At 37.7% G+C, this 17213-nt stretch overlaps 1 protein-coding gene, 1 pseudogene and 1 gene segment (V, D, J or C); 2 read left to right on the top strand and 1 right to left on the bottom strand.

Annotated features, from left to right (window-relative positions):
* LOC123249460 overlaps window positions 1-17213 on the top strand; it is a 232614-nt gene that overhangs the window by 182136 nt on the left and 33265 nt on the right.
* On the bottom strand, window positions 6707-10101 carry LOC123249210 (annotated as a pseudogene).
* On the top strand, window positions 10118-13704 carry LOC123249461 (anionic trypsin-like). The gene is made up of 5 exons (XM_044678481.1): window positions 10118-10157; window positions 11299-11458; window positions 12069-12313; window positions 13053-13189; window positions 13555-13704. Exons 1-5 carry the CDS (start codon window positions 10118-10120, stop codon window positions 13702-13704), a joined length of 732 nt encoding a protein of 243 aa, XP_044534416.1.

The raw sequence follows: 17213 nt of genomic DNA, 5'->3' as shown, positions 1-17213 counted from the left end.
CTGTTTCTGCTAGTTTTGCTTAGCTTCAATTCCTGGAGATTGTTCCAGTTCACATGGAATTCTTCCAGTTCATTATTCCTCTGCTGCCCATGACTCCATGCTCATCAGCCTTAAATCCCAGGTCTCATTGTCAAGGCTTTGCACTGCCCTCAGGGGTAAGTCTGTGGTGCCCTCAGTCAGCCCCTGAGAATTTAGAGATTGCCCCAGCCCTTGCTTTGCCTCGAGTGTCATAGGTGATGTGGGGGAGGAGGTGATCAGCTCTCACTTTAATAAGTGTATTTTTGTGCCCTTATAGCTTGGAAATCCCCAAACACTGCCTATCTTTAAGCCTGTGCCTGTGGGAGAGCCTCATTACTTGTCTTATTGTGATTTTTGTCCTTTTGAGATGCTTTGTAGTGATGGATTGGAAGGAAAGTCTTAAAGTTCCTGCTACTCTGCCACCATTTTAGCTCTGCCTCCTTAATCCCATTAAAAAAAACCTTTATTGATGCCTTTTTTTTTTAAATTTACATTAATTTTCCAGTATTCTGCACTGTCATTACACTCTTCCAATAGCTTTAAGACAGAAAGCCAGGCTCCTAGTAGTATTTACTGTGACATGCATAACTCCTTTCCTGGCTTTGTCCTTCACCATTCTCCTTTGAAAAGAAGGTAAAATGGAGTTTGCTGACCATTAATAGTTTGTTTCCCATATCCCTACTCCCAATAGTAAGTTTTAGTCTTTCTTTCATTTTAATTGCCTCTTTACACTCTCCCTTCTAATACTGGAGTTTGTTTTGCTTATTACAATTCCTTCATCTACCCTTCACTGCTTCTGAAAGTCCTCTTTGTGTCTGACTCCTCTCTGCCCCCATCTTAGCTCTGCCTCCTTAATCTCTTTTTAAAAAAAGCTTTATTGATTTCTTTTTTTAAATTTACAATCATTTCCCAGCATTCTGCCCTGTCATTAAACTCTTCCAATAGCTTTAAGACAGATAGCCAGGTTCCTAATAATATTTATTTTGACACGCACAACTCCTTTCTTGGCTTTGTCCTTCACCATTCTCCTATGAAAAGAAGGTGGTAAAATGGAGTTTGCTGACCACTAATGGTCTGTTTCCCATTTTCCTAGTTCCAATAATAAGTTTTAGTCTTTCTTTCATTTTAATTGCCTCTTTACACTCCCTCTTCTGATACTGGAGTTTGTTTTGCTTATTACAATTCCTTCATCTACCCTTCACTGCCCCCTACTTTCCCTGTCTCCTCTCATTTACCTATTGGTTCATATTAATATATTTTCATACTTTGTGTGTGTCCATGTTTGTCACTCTGTGTGTTTGTTCGTGTGTGTGTCTGTGTCTGGGTGTGTTCAATCTCCATATCTAGGTCAAATGAAACTGAGGTTCGTGCATGTTCATTCCCCCACCTCTTTCCCTATGTCTAGTCATCATCTAATGTACCCCTATTACATAAGACAAAGTCTCCTCCTTGCCTCATTTCCCCCAGTGTATTTCATGTTTAAGTTATTTCTTTCTTCTAAGACCATCAAAAGAGAACATTGGCAAACATGGGCCTTCTACCAGTCTCATGTAACTTTATCTTTGAGTATTCACAACCTTAAGGTTGTGAGAAGTATTTTTTCATCCTCCTATTAAAATGTAATACATTGTCATATAATCCCTTATAGATATATTTATCTTTCTCTATTTTGCAAATCTAGGGTTGGCATTTCAAAATTTCTGCTAAGTTTGCGCATTCATTAAGAATCCTTGGAAGCCCTTACTTTTAAAAAATCATTTTTTTCTCTTGTCAGATTATATTCACTTTTTCTGGATACCTCTTTCTTGATTGTGAGACTTTTCTTATTGTCTTTTGGAACCTCATATTCCAGGCTCCTTCCCTTCTATTTGATTGTTGTCAGATCATGTGTGATATTTAAATCAGATTCCTGGTACTAGAACTCTTTCTTTTTGGCTACTTCTGATGTTTTTTTTTCTTTGATCTGGAAGCTCTGGTTTTTTGGTTATGATGCTCATAAGTTTTTTTATTTTGGGGATTGTTCTGGAAGTCAAATGGTGGGTTCATTCTATTTTCATTCTTCCTTCTGATTTGAATATATCTGGGAAGATTTTATTGATTTCTTTTTTTTTACTTTTAATTTTTAGAATATTTTTCCATTGTTATATGATTCATGTTATTTCCCTTGCCCCCAAATTCCCCGACCCTTCTCCCCATAGTCAACACACAATGTCACTGGGTTTTATATGTATCATTGATCAAGACCTATTTACATATTATTGATAGTTGCACTGGGGTGATTGATCATATACATCCCAAATCATATCCCCATCAACCTACGGGTTGAAGCTGTTGTTTTTCTTTTGCGTTTCTACTCCCACAACTCTTCCTGTGAATGTGGATAGCATTCTTTCACATAAGTCCCTCAGCCTTGCTCTGGACCCTTGCCTTGCTGCTAATAGAGAAGTTCATTACATTCAATTGTACCACAGTGTATCAGTCTCTGTGTATAATATTCTCCTGGTTCTACTCCTTTCATTTTACATCAATTCGTAGAGGTCATTCCAGTTCACATGGAATTCTGCCAGTTCATTATTCCTTTGAGCACCATAGTATTCCATCATCAACAGATTCCACAGTTTGTTCAGCAATTCCCCAATTGAAGGACATCCCCTCATTTTCCTTTTTTTTTTTTTTTTTTTTTTTTTTTTTTTGCCACCAAAAAGAGCATGGCTATAAATATTTTTGTACATGTCTTTTTCCCTATGATCTCTATGGGGTATCAATGCAGCAGTGGTATGGCTGAATCAAAGGGCAGAGAGTCTTTTAAAGCCCTTTGGGCATAGTTCCAAATTTACATCCAGAATGGTTGGATCAATGCACAACTCCACTAGCAATGCATTAAATAATATACTATGTGATGGAGATCTAAAGACAAAAATGAGGCAAAACATGCCCTCAGCAAGATTACATTCTATTAGAGAGATAAAAAGTTCACAGATAAGTTAGTTTGGGGCATACTATAAATATATATATAAAGGATAACCACACACATCAATACGGTTATATACACACACGTATGTAAATACAGATTCAGCCTGATTCCATAACTAGAGGAATCAGGAAAGACCTCTTAAAAGATACGACACTAATATGAACTGAGACATGAAGGGAGAGTTAAGGTGCTCCCACAAATGAAAAGGTGAACATTCCCTACATAGGGGATGACCAGTATAAAGGTCCAGGGGCAAGAGAATGGAATTACATGGGAATAGCAAGGAAGCCAACTTGGCTATAGAATAGATAACGGGACATGATATATTATCAGTCTTGCAAGTCAGTCTAGAACCAGATAATAAATAGGCTTTTCTTCCTGGAATGCACAGGTGAGAAGGGGATGCTGATGAGAAGCACAGCTGCAACAGAGGTGGCAAACATGAGTGGTTTATGGAATATTGAAGGAGAATGAACAAAGGCAAATTCATAAAAACAATGAGAGACCAGCTAATGTAGCAGTCAGTGCCTAGGAGCCTTTGAGCAGAGCCTCTCTCTATTGAGGGGGGTGGCAAGGACAGACAGATTGGAGCACCAACCTGCTCTGCAATGTACAGAGCTATTGATGTTGATCTCTTAGTCTCTTAGCCAATTAGGTGGTATAGTGGTCAAGCACAGGGCCTGGATTCAGAAAGACATGAGTTCAAATCCAGCCTCAAATCATTACTAGCTGTGCCATTTTGTGCAAGTCTCTGGTAGCCTAAATTTCCTCAACTATAAAATGAGGATAATAATAACATCTACCCAACAGGGTTGTTGCAAATGAGGTAATATTTGTAAAAAACTTAGCACATAACAGGTGCTATGTAAGTGCTTGTTCCTTCTCATCTTCCATGATAGTGATTGTCTCATAAGTGGTGTTGTAGCAGCAACTCAAATGGAAAAACTTAGTATTTACCAACTGCTGAGGTGATTGTGGTCCTGTCATAGATAGCAGGAATTAGGGGAGAAAGGAATTCTATATCAAGACATTAAATTCCTTGGCTGGAGAGGGAAAAAACAGATTTTGTTTTATCATTATTTTGTTTTTCCCTTGAAGAGTGGGAAGTGAATTAATTTGCTCTGATGCTTTGGAAAACTGGTGCTTTTTGTATTAACTTCTGCCATGGTGTTATTTAATCTAATTGCTACTCAACCATGACCTTGCCTGAGGTTGATTGATTTCAATAATACTTTGGAACTGAATGGAAAGGAGTATGGACAGTAGGTGAAAGTGGAGCCATCTATATGAGTGAAATGTCTACATTGACATGTATTCCTGTGAGTCAACTGCAAGGAATAATTAAAAAGCTTGTAATACAGCCAGGGAAAGGGAAGAGGGAGGTAGACCAGTACTTTTTAAGGAAAAGTTCAGAAAGACAGCCTTAGTCCCTGTTTAGTTTTGGCCACAGATCTTATTCTTGTTGTCACATACATTCATTGCTTGCACTGAGACCTATTCAGATCCAAAGGGAGTGACCTTCCTCTTAAAGACTTATCTTGGGGGAAAAATCAGCTGCTGAGGAAAAATGCAAGCTGCCTGATATCATGACCATTTTTTCTCTCGCCATTTGGTCTTTGAAAAGTGCTAGTAAGGAAAAATATTCTAAATTTATTAACTTTTAAAAATAAAAAAAAAAGAAAGAAAATGCCAGTCATGGTTGGCTGGAATGCTCAGTAGATTGAGAGCCAGACCCAGAGATAGGAGGTCCTGGATTCATATCTGAACTGTGACACTTCCTAGTTGTGTGACCTTGAGCAAGTCACTTACCCCCCCCCACCCCATTGCCTAGCCCTTATTGCTCTTCTGCCTTAGAACCAATACATATAATTGATTCTAAGATGGAAGGTAAGGGTTTAAAAAAAGGCAAAAAAAGTTCCATTCCATATTCTCCTGCAGATCAGTTCTCACACAGTGATCTCCATTCTGTCCATGCTTCTGCTCTGCCAATTATTTTCTCAGTTCCAAAAGTTAAATGGGTAGTGCCAGTGTGCTGAACTTAGCACCTATAGAGGAGGGTAGAAGCATCATCATAACTACCATGACATCATCTTCCCTTGTTTCACCAAATGGCTCCCATTCAGCCATTTCTAATTAAGTAAGAGGATTTCAAACTTTCATTTGTTATAGTTTGTTCAACCATTCCCGGATTGATGGACATCTTAACCCTTCCCTTCCCCGCTTTTCCTACTACAAAAATCCTACTGAAAATATTTTTCTAGAATAATGGATTTAGAACTGTAAGGGGACTTAGAAGTCATCTTGTTGAGCCTTTTCATTTCAGAGATTAGCAACCTGAGGCAAAGACGAAATGGTTTGCCTACAGTCACACAGTTAAAAAGTAGCAGAAATGGGTTTTGAACAAAGATATGATTCCAAATCTCTTTCTACTGTACTATACTGTCTCTCCTGGTACCTTTTTGAAATGTTGGAATAACATTAAATAAACTCTAGGCTTCTAATATCATGCTCATTTCTCATGATTACTCAAAATTTCATAAAAATTGCTCTTATTTTTTTAAGTCCAAATGCTCTTTGGTTTAAACATCAAAGCATCCAAAAAAATATAAACAATTTTGGTGATTAGATTAAAAAAGTGACATTCTGTGCATTTACAACAAAACTTTTCAAATATTTGATATCCATTAAATTTCATATGTTTGCTCTATGAGTGTTCTTTTTTATTAAAAAAAAATACCAAAATATTCACGATGGGTTTCTTTGTTTATTAAACCAAATGGTGACTTACTTTTGATGGTCCATACAGAGAACATTCCAGATCATCATTCTTCTTTCTCTTCGTTTTGAAATTTATATCTTATCCACATTTAACATGAACACATTTTCAAAACAACATAAAGGTTATGCTTCACAACCACACTAACAAACACTCAAGGTAAATATGGACCCATTACATTTTGGGAAACATAGGTATTGCCATCAGTACTAATGAGCAAATCTACATGTTGAAGATATAATTCTTTAAATAACATGATACATGACACACATTTTAACATATTTTATAATACTATGAATTATTTTAAATATGTTATTTCTTGTTCCTGAAAGGTTTAAAACTTTTTCTGTAAGGGCATTAAAATTAAAGGAAAATTTCCATGGCAATTGTTTTGGCATGAAGTGAATTTTAACATGAGAGAAGAAACGTTTGCAAAAGCATCAAGAATAGAAGTAGAAAACTCCAAATTTTTTCTAAAATAGAGTTGGCATCAAAAGGAAAATTTTTTTTGGTTTTGTTTTAAGCAAACACACCTCAAGAAGAAAAATAAAAGAAAAAATGTATAACTTAATTTTGTTATATATAATAGGTGTATCATCATCACAAAAAGTTACTTAAAAAAGTTCTTGCCAGGGACTGTAAATAAATTTGTATTATTTAACAAAATTTTCATGACATGCTAAATATTTATTAGCTTTTAACCAGATATTTTAGTGATATGCTCCTCTTCCAATAAATATCAAGGTCCACATAAATCAATCTGGTGTAATGCTTACTCTTGGAGGTTAGGGAATAAGATGGCTCATAATCAAAGAATTGATTAGACAAAGTCTTTTTGAAGTATCTATGAACCATTTAAAAAAACCTTTGTTTTTATTCATATTTTCCTTCATAAATCAGCAGTGCCACACTTACAAGCAATGCATTAGCAGTCAAAATTAAAATCCAATTCCCAATTCCCTTATGTTCCCTTCATCCAGCATTTTCTTGATAGCTTCACAGAGTTTTTGCAAGTGGAACTGGTAGTTTCCAAAAGGATTATACAAGGCAACAAAGAATTCACAACCTGAAAAGTGGTCAAAAAATACTGTTAACTCATCCATGGGATTCGGCAGGTAGATGGCACTGAATGATCTGAGGAAGCAGCTCTCTACATTCATTCAACAGTTTAGATAATACATTCTGGCCAAAGATGTAATGAACCTGATGGAAAATGACCATGTGACCATTGCAATGTGCCATTGCAAGCTGATGAACCTCCTTCTTGAACTTCTCCATTAATGCCAGTTCATATTGGTTAAACTGATTATTCCTGTACAGGATGGCCAGATTAATGACAGTTTTGATTAGGTTTTGATGATATTCTCAGATTCCTTCCTGATTTGTGTGTATTCCTTTGTCGCTCTATAGAGTTCATCTAAAATGTCACTGCTTGCATCATGGATTAAGGTGGTTGTTAATGATTTGGACACTTTTCCAGAGGATCTTCCTTGGGGCCTGCACTGGCAGGTTTTTTTTTTTAATTAAAGACATCTTTAGCCACTGTAACCCCAGTAAGCTGTGGTATGCACAGTGGCCACACCTCAGACTTGGAAGATGGGTTAATCCAGGTTGCGGGCAACCAACAGGCCTCAAATCCATTGATGAGTTAGGTGGAATGTTTACCCCAAGCATGTGAAGATTTTTCTGAGAGTGAGGGGCAACAGCAGCAAAGGCAGCATGCGATGGACTCAAGTTCCTAAGTGTAGCTACATATCAGTGGTCAAAAGAAGCTCTTAAATTACATCTATGCATTACTGGGAGGTACTTTACCTTTGATTCTGCACTTACCCACATTTAAAGTGGTTAGAACAGAACTAAAGGAGGGGCAAGACCAAAAATAGATATGTTCCTGGAAGAGATGAAGCCTTCACAGTCCCCTGTAGAAATATGCATCCTCAGAAATAGTAACGATGGACATCCTTTGGAAGACTAGTTAATCCATGTTTGAAGAATGGAATCAAGTCTCAGAAAACAAGGGAACTACATGGTCCTCAGAGATGACAGCAACAAGAGGCATTGATGTGACAATACAAATAAATTTGTAGTAAAGGCTTCCCAGATAGAAGTAGAAAAGACTGACTTGCATTTCAGAACTAGCATTCTCAGAGAAAGGTGGGAAAATGAAGTAGTCTCTGCCAAGAGCGGGAGAACAACAAGGCCAGTCATGGCATGAACTAGCCATATGGATGCTTTCTTACACTATTACTGCAAATTAGTAGGTTTGTGCTTCTCCAATGGGAAGAAGATTGACATTCTTTGAACCCCTCTATTTCCCATCTAATGAAGTCTCAACCACAGTATGGCACTATATATCTGAGATACCACATACATAACCACAACTTCACAGAGTTAAGGATCAGAGGAAGAAGAGATCTGGCTTTATTGTTTCTAGGTTTCTGTGAGTCCTTTATATGTTTTATATTTTCTATGGGTTGAAATAAAGTCTTGTGTCTCATGTCAAATATGTATTGTTAACCCAAGAGTTACTTGGTGCTTCTTTTTGAAGAGAAACTGAAGACATGAACATCTGAGACACCTAAACATGAGCTACATTCTGAGGTTCCTAGGAAAGACCAAGGTGGGGAGTAGAAAGGTCAAATGAGCCAATGTTCTGAAGTTCTAAGGAGTATCCTACATAGTTTAAGGAAACAAAGAATATTGTAAGTGTTAAATAAGACTGAATCCAATCTGTGTAAACCCAGAGTGAAGGATACCAGAACATGGATTATACAGCCTTCATGCAGGTTAATGAGAAAAAAAAATGAATAGGTCCAAGAGCAGACGTACTCTCTCATAGATCTTCTCTCAACTTGATCTCTATCTAGTCTTGAAGCAACCTATCCAAAATATTATTTAGTCCCTCTATTTCTAACTTATTCATCTGATGGTACATGTTATGTGCTTAAAAGACAATGTCAAATACTTTATTGAAATCCAGGCATTCCTTTGGGATTTCTTCATAATTATTCCAGTAACTCTTTTTTTAAAAATCCAATCCAAAACCAGTGGAAATGTGCATTGGCCATGGGTGGGGGAGTGTGGGGGTTGAAGGGGAAAGTAGGAGCATGAATCATGTAACCATGTTAAAAATGATTATTAATAAATGTTTAAATTTTTAAAAAATCCAATCCAGGTCAGATTATTTTAGTGTGCATATTCAGAGAAACCATTGCTGACTGAATGTGATTTCTACTTCCCAAAATCATCTTAACAAGCTTTTAGTATTTCCTAGATATTGAAATTCTCATTGGCTTGTAGTTTGATAAATATACCTTCTTCCCCTTTTTGAAAAGAATAATAACTTTCACTTCTCTTTCATACCATTCCATTTGCTATGGTTTTCCTAATATCACTGATAGCAACTTAACAACCATAGTCACTGGTTCTTTAGTATCATTGCATGCAATTCACATACGTTTAGGGACCTGAACTCAAGGATGATAGCCAAGTTCTGATTTCCTATTGATCTACTTCCTGAAAACAATTTGTCCTGCCTTTCACAAAATGAAATACTGCCATTAAAACATGATCAAATTTATAAAAGACAGTTAGTATATGTCACCCTCCCCCAGATATACAAAGCTTGATGTCACAAATTCAGACACCTGAACAGGCCAGGACATATTTCCTAAACTCCATTCAACTTTGGTTCTTATCCCCTCAAGATTTAACATTTATCTTAGAAGAATGTTCCTCCTCTTTAGGGGTAGACATATGAACTGAGAGACATAGCACCTCCGGGAGCCCTGAGTGAAGAAATCTGTCACTAAATCAAAATACCACTTTCTGGTTTATTCAGAAATGGTCGCAGAGTATCCTCCAAACCAAATGAATACAAAATGTCAGCCTTGTCAAATATAAAGACTCAAGACAATGTTGCTCTCCCTTCCTTCTCCTCTTTCTCTTCTTTCTCCTCATCCTTCCTCCATACATCACTACCCACCATCAGAAGTTTAGCTTTGGAAGTCTATAGACCATCAAAAATATCCTTAATTCCCTTTTATGGAAACCCATTCTCTCCATCTCACTCAGTTAATTTCAAGGCACCAGTTATTTGGAATGCTCATGAAAACTTCGTTATCATTTAAAAGTTATTTATCTATGAAAATATTAAAAGTAGGACAACTGACCCAAGATGATAGGAAAGGGAAAGTTCACAGGTGTGTGTGTATGTGTGTGTGTGTGTGTGTGTGTGTGTGTGATGGAGGAAAGAGTTGACCTTCTGCTTTACAAATATTTTCTCCTTCCCCACAAGAATATAAAAAGCTGAGAGCCTCCGTTGAAAAGCCATCCACACCTCTGCCAACATGAATCCCCTTCTGATCCTGGCTTTTGTCGGAGCAGCTGGTGAGACCTCCAAAACACCTTATATCCCTTTCTACCTATGACCTGTAGAAATTCTTGACTTTTTCTCCATCTATCCTTCTGTCTTCTTCAGTCATTGTTCTTCCCCATTCTCCAAATTGGTCTAATTGTTCTCCTCATCTACCAGCTTCTTCCTTACCTTTCCAAATCTGCCTTCATTTTCCTCTCTTTGTCCTGAAAATACACAACTCTAAGATTTTTTCACTCATCCAGACCTCTCAATTAAGAGACAGAGCTGGAAAATGAGGAAATGAAACTTCTGGGAGAATAAACTAGGAAGGAAGAAATGAGCACCAAGTGGGAAAAGTCAATGGAAACATTAGGGTCAACAACAAGTGAATCCAAAGAACAGTTTGAATAGGAAGGGACAGAAGAAAGGAAAGGAAAAGATCACATTCAAAGTAACAAAATGTGATCTTCTTAAGGGAAGGAAATATTTCATTTTCATCTTTGGGTTCCTCCAGGCCCAACAGTGCCTAGAATAAGAGTAAGTGTTTAATTAGTTGTCATTCATTGATTCCACTACCTGTGAGAATAAGAATGTTCTTCCCTGTTTTTAACCTAGAGAGTTAGATTGTAGGAGACACTGTGTAAAATAATGCAAGATGCAGACTGAGGACAGGCTACAAGAAGCTAATATGACAAGAAGGCAAAAGAATGACCAAGAGGATAAGAGGACTCCATCATATATTTGGGACTTCTTAAAAGAGTTCATAAAAGAACATGGATGAGTGAAGTAGCATCTATTACTAGTCATTCTTATTCTCTTCTATGTCATTCTGGGCCTCCTGTCAGATTGATTGACCATTATTCAAATCTTGAAGAAACCAGGTGAGAGACAGAGACAGAGATGGAGAGAGAGAAAGACTGAAAAAGAAGAAGTGAAAGAAACAAAAAGAGAAATAGAGATAGACAGACAGGGAAACACAGAAAGAAATAGAAATGAGAAAGAGAGACAGAGAAAAAAGCAGAAATAGAGACAGAACAACTGACTATGCCTACCATGGTCATAATAACAATGATTTCCAGACTTTATAGAAGATACATTCTAGAAACCACTCTAGCACTCCGGGCTTATGCCTCACATTCTGCTAAATTCTTGTCTCCAAATTTTTCCCCCAAGTTGCTTTCTCCACTGACGATGATGATAAGATCGTCGGGGGCTACACCTGTGAGGAGAATGGAGTTCCCTACCAGGTGTCCCTAAATGCCGGCTACCATTTCTGTGGTGGCTCCCTCATCAATGAACAGTGGGTGGTGTCAGCTGCTCATTGCTACAAATCGTAAGTATTTGTGCTGTCCACAGGGTGCATTCCAAAGCCAGCTAGTTATGGTACCTCTCAGAGACTTCATGAGGAAAATGGGTGCAATTTGGGTTGAAGAGCAGAAATTCATAGAAGTTACTCATTGTCCACAGAGAAGACAAAAAGGGGCGAAGTTAGTGGTGGAGTGGAAAGAGGATAAACCATAGATTAAAGCTGGTATCATGAAGTTCAATGTGAGTGCTATAGAATAAAGCAAAAGCTCAAAGAGTTGGGAAGGAAGCAAAATCTCCAAATATCTAGGAATAATGATTATTTTTCTCTCCACATCAACTTATCACTAAGGCAAGAAGTAGGTAGGCTTCTGCAACATGTACACCCATCCCTTATATTTCCCCATAGGGTAGATTGCAGTCAGTGTTACTGGATTTGTCCAACTGATCTCCCTCTACACGCACACACACATATACACACACACACACAAGCATACACAATAGCACAACTTATATCATTTATATTACATTTAGAGTGATCCACGCAGTATCGAATCCTAGATAGAAGGTCTACCCAGTTCTTAGAAGGGAATATTCCTTGTGGCCACAACCTTACTGAAAATAATTGTTCCCATCAGCCGAATCCAGGTGAGACTGGGAGAGCATAACATCGAAGTCAATGAAGGAAATGAACAGTTTATCGATGCACAAAAGATCATCCGTCATCCAAACTACAACAGCAGGACCTTGAATAATGACATCATGTTGATCAAGTTGAAAACCCCAGCTGTCCTCAGTAGTCGGGTGACTGCCATCTCTCTGCCCAAGTCCTGTGCACCTGCAGGCACTGAGTGTCTCATCTCTGGATGGGGCAACACTGGTTGTGAGTAGCTTTGCCCTATTTCATGGCTCCCTGTTAAATTTCTCAAAATTGTGAATATTTTAAAATCACTGCAATAATATTATTTGCTGTGAGGGTTAGAACACCATCTTATTGCACCTCATAATTTGACCTCATGCTAGTATATTAATTCATCAAACACTTTTAGGTGACTTATATACAAGGCAATGTACTATGTGCTTCGGGAAATACATGGACATGCAAAAACTCCATGAAGGAAGATTAGAGTCAAGCAGGGCTAGAGACAGAGACTGGACCTGTGATTTCATTGCAATATGGAGATTCTCTTGACCACTGTGCAGCAACACCTCTGTAATTTAGCATTCAGGAAGAAATGCTTACAAAACTAAGAGGTTAAGTGTTTTGCCCCATGTCTAATGGGCAGTACAGGTCAGAGACAAGATTTAAATGTCAATCTTCCTGGTTCCATAGCCAGTTCTCTATCCAATATGCATTATTGCCTCCCTCCAATCTAGCTTAAAACAATTATACAAGTAACTATCATGCAGAGAAGAATGAAATATATAAGGAGAAATGTAAGGAATTGTACGAGTTCAGAGGAAGGAGAGTACAGACTATCTTCTCTTTTCTGGATGAAAATTCCCCAAATCCTTTTCTCCCAACTCTGCTCCTAGGATCTATACTTTATTAGGTATGGGGTGCCTTCTTCTTTACTCTAACAATTGTTTTTACTCTCCTGCAAATCCAATTTTCTTCACAGATGACTACCCAGACCTTCTGCAGTGTTTGAATGCTCCCATTCTGTCTGACGCCAAATGTAAATCCTCCTATCCTGGTCAGATCACAGAAAACATGATCTGTGCTGGCTTCCTAGAGGGTGGCAAGGATTCCTGCCAGGTAAGGTTTTGCTTTTCTGAAAGGTGAAGAAAACAGCTCTTTTACTAAGCCCAATAGGGATCAGGGTTTGGGAGAATCATTAAGATCTTAGAAAAGAGAGGGAATTTCCATACCTGTTCCCTCTAGAGAGGCCTAACATGAATGAAAGGTAGGATGAATTGGAATAGTCATGAATATCTGGAAGGATTGGGAATGGTAAGTGAAATGTGATGTTGCAGAAAGTCTTTATGTACTGATGACAATAGATGCAGGAATTGGGCTAAATGACTTTTGAAATCTCTTCCAAGTCTTAGTCTAAGACTACATGCTTCAGACTAAGTCCTTTCCTTTCCCTGCCCTCATTTATCCATGTTCTTTATACCCAGGGTGACTCTGGTGGCCCCGTTGTCTGCAATGGAGAACTCCAGGGTGTTGTCTCCTGGGGCATTGGCTGTGCCCAGAAGAATTACCCTGGTGTCTACACCAAAGTTTGTAACTACGTGGACTGGATTGAGAGTACCATTGCTGCCAACTAAATTCCCCTGGCCCCCTTTATTGTCCCTTACTTTAGATTCTGGGAGGGGTCATGATGGAAATAAAATGATACTGTATTAATTGCTTGTGTCTGTGCTTCAGTTTATATTTATTTTTCTTCCAAAAAAGTGAGAATGTTTTTTATCACCTCTCCAGAGGTGAGTTCATGTAACTCCTTATATCTAAACAAGAGAATGGTTCTCTCAGAGATAGGAGGAATATTTGACCCTTTGGTTAAAATAACAAAAGCAAACTTAGCAGACCCATTTTTTTGCATGTCACTTCTATAGGGGGTTAAATTCAACATCAATTCATCTTTATTCCTACTGAAGAGTGAGTGATATTATAGCCCTGCTAGGTATCACAGGCAAACTGAGTCATCCCTAAAGGAATTATATAGAAGCGAAATCTCAAAGGCTGTGGAGGGGCTGTCAATCCTCACTGTTTCTTCCTGAAGCCTATTCACAACTATTTCCCTTCATCTTCTCATTTCATTCCCTGCATCTTGTCCCTTTTCATTAAACTATCAATCTATTCATTGAATGATTACTTTAGTGAGTACTACTAGATCCTAGGTTGAAGGATAAAAATCTTAACTAAGACACTGTCCTCGGCCCATGGACTTTAAAGCATAGTAGGGAAATACATTTACACATGTAAATGAAATATAAAATAAGATATAAGAAGTGTATTAAGAGGTGCAGAATAAACTCCTACAATGCCTGAAGGTATGTGGCACTGGACAAGACATTGACTTATCTCAGTCCTTTAGTTTGCTTATTTGTAAAATGGGGCTCTTAATAGCATCTAGCTCACAAGGTTGGTGGAAAGATGAATGAAATATCATAGCAAGTATTTTATAAACGTTAAATTATTATATGTGTTAGCCATTATTATATTGCTACCATTACTGAGCACCAGGGAAGGTTTCATGTAGAAGGTGATATTTAAATTAGACATTTAAGGTGGAAGGAAAATAGTAGGCAAAAAGGAAAGAAAGAACAGATGTTTCAGGGTTCTCTTGGTTTCTCTTCTGACTCCCGGGCTGTGGGTCTCCAAGTAGACAATTCTCATCTATGAGAATAGGAATGCTGGTACTTTAGCCTTGTGGTAGAAAGCTAGTACTGCCAGGTGCTAGGAATCCTGAAGAAATAAGTTCTGGAATGTCCAACAAGGTAATCTAGTAAGTCAGGGGTAAAGATTGTGAGGGATGACACATCTGAGTTCCATAAAGTGAAGAGAAAATGCGAGAAAGTAAACAGCTCACACACTAAGTGAGAAGCAATATAGCATGGTACGATGGGGGAAAAAAGTAATGGACCTAGTCAAAAGGGATCTGGGTTCAAAACCTGGCTCTAATATGTCTAAGTTTGGATAGGCTATTTAAACTGTCTTAACTTCAGTTTCCTAATCAGTAAAATCTGGGTGGTAATACTTACAGGATTTGAGGAAACATTCTGCAAGCCTCAAACCATGAATTGTTATTGAAAGTAGTTAGAATCTGACAAAAAGAGACTTCTTGGGCAGCCAAGGAAGGGTAAATTCAGCTGAATGAAAAGGGAGAAAATATGGACTTTCTGGGGAACCCGACAAAGAAATAATACTGGCCTCAGAATAGACTGGAACCTGGAGGAATATATAAAACCCAAATTAAGTCAATCAGATGTATTTCCCAAAGTTAAACAAAGCAAAAATCTATGCATCTGTTCACCTGATTTGTCAACTTGTTTTGCTTGTAGTTATATCTATTTTCTGTCAATTTTTGTCATGTTTGAAATGCTGAGATTATATACTTTGGAGAGAAGAAGCAGGAGAGAGGACATGAATGACCAAATTCCTGGGACCATAGCATGAAAGAAATCTCCAAGTATTTCAATAGAATGCCAATAAGTAGCTTCTTTTCTATTTCTCTTCTATTCCCTCTGCTACCTGCCCACATTGTATATCAGTTCCCATTCCTCTCCATGTGACTCTTCAGAGCATTCATACTTTTGACAATATACCAAACATCAAGAAGAAATAAATGAGAGGAATACAGTTATTTGTACTAGAATGACTTCTAGAAGGATGATGACATGATTCCCTGACTATGACTCTTCAACTATGTGGTTTAAGTACCACTTTTAAGCCTAAGGGGATATAGTACCTCACTATATTAAGTAGCAGAAGAGTTTAGCTACCTGAGGGTAATATCTGAATTGCCCAACAAATGATAATCTTCCAAAGTTACCAGCCAACCTTTGTTAGCCACTCTGTTGCATAGATAAGGTTTCCTAAGTGTCTGGATTTCCCATTGTCCACAAAGAGAACAGAGAATCTAGGTTGCCAAACCCTTGGGGCCAAAGTGGGACAAAAAACACCTTTGAATTATCTCTCCCTGGCAAAGACCTGATTTAAACTAGGATATGAACTGAAATCTTGTTCAAAATTTTTGATGAAATCTGATGTTTCTAGTTAGTGGTGTGCCTTGGACTAGTAATGGTCTCCATTTTCTTTTGTCATTTTCCAGTGCACTCACAAAATCATAGACTTTGCATATTTTATTCATAAAATAAAGGAAAAAGGAAACTAGACCAAGCACATGTGTGTCTAAAGTTGCCTTTAGACCTCCTTTTCCTTATCTTTTACCCATTTCCTAGATCTTTGGCTGAGGAGAGGGGAAAATTCCTCACTACACATGGCCACTATTTGTTTAAAAGAATGGGTAGGGGAGATATGAACCACATGTCTTAAAATCATGAACCCAAAAGAGGAAAGCTGCTTCCCTGACCTCACCAACTAAACAGAGTTCATAATATTCAACAATCTCTGCTTCAAGATCAGGAGATATCACAGCTGTGCTGGTTTCCTCAATCCCACCTTTTACCTCATTCCTAATAAGTACCTCCTTAAACATATGGTAATAATGGTAACTTCCAAAATTTGACCTATTTTTCTCAAGCTCTGGTAGCAATTTCCATGCCTCTTTGTGTTATCCCCAGCTACCTTGTCTAACCTAAAAGTCCAAATGCCAAGGACATAAAAAAGTTCCTTTTTGTGTTATTGACTAATTTTCTCCTTAAAATATAAAACTGTTTCTGCCACACCTTATCTCTGTCCTAGACACAATTCTGCTAGGCTCATTGCTGGTGATGTGTCTGACAAATTCTATTCCACCTAATTTCTTTTTGTGGAAGATGTCTTTAACCTAATTACCTCCACAGATTTTAAAAAGACAGTATAGAATCATAAGGCTACAGAAGGGAGTTGGGTTTTTTTAAGTCTATCTTTTAGTCTTTCCCCATCTTTGTGAGTTAATCTTCATTTTTGGATACTTAAATTTAAATTAAATGATGAATAGTACCCAGGATGAATTCATCTGGGTATATTTCTACAACAATTAAGCATAGACATGTTATTTACAATACTGATGCATAAGGAACCATTTTCCTACTTTCTTTCTTTCTTTTTAAAAAAATCCTTACCTTCCGTCTTAGAATCAATACTGTGTATTGGTTCTAAGGCAGAAGAG

This window comes from Gracilinanus agilis, chromosome 5 (genome assembly GCF_016433145.1).
Source record: "Gracilinanus agilis isolate LMUSP501 chromosome 5, AgileGrace, whole genome shotgun sequence".
Taxonomy (NCBI): Eukaryota; Metazoa; Chordata; class Mammalia; order Didelphimorphia; family Didelphidae; genus Gracilinanus; species Gracilinanus agilis.
The sequence above is the reverse complement of the archived record's forward strand: the minus strand, read 5'-3'. Positions and strand labels throughout refer to the sequence as shown.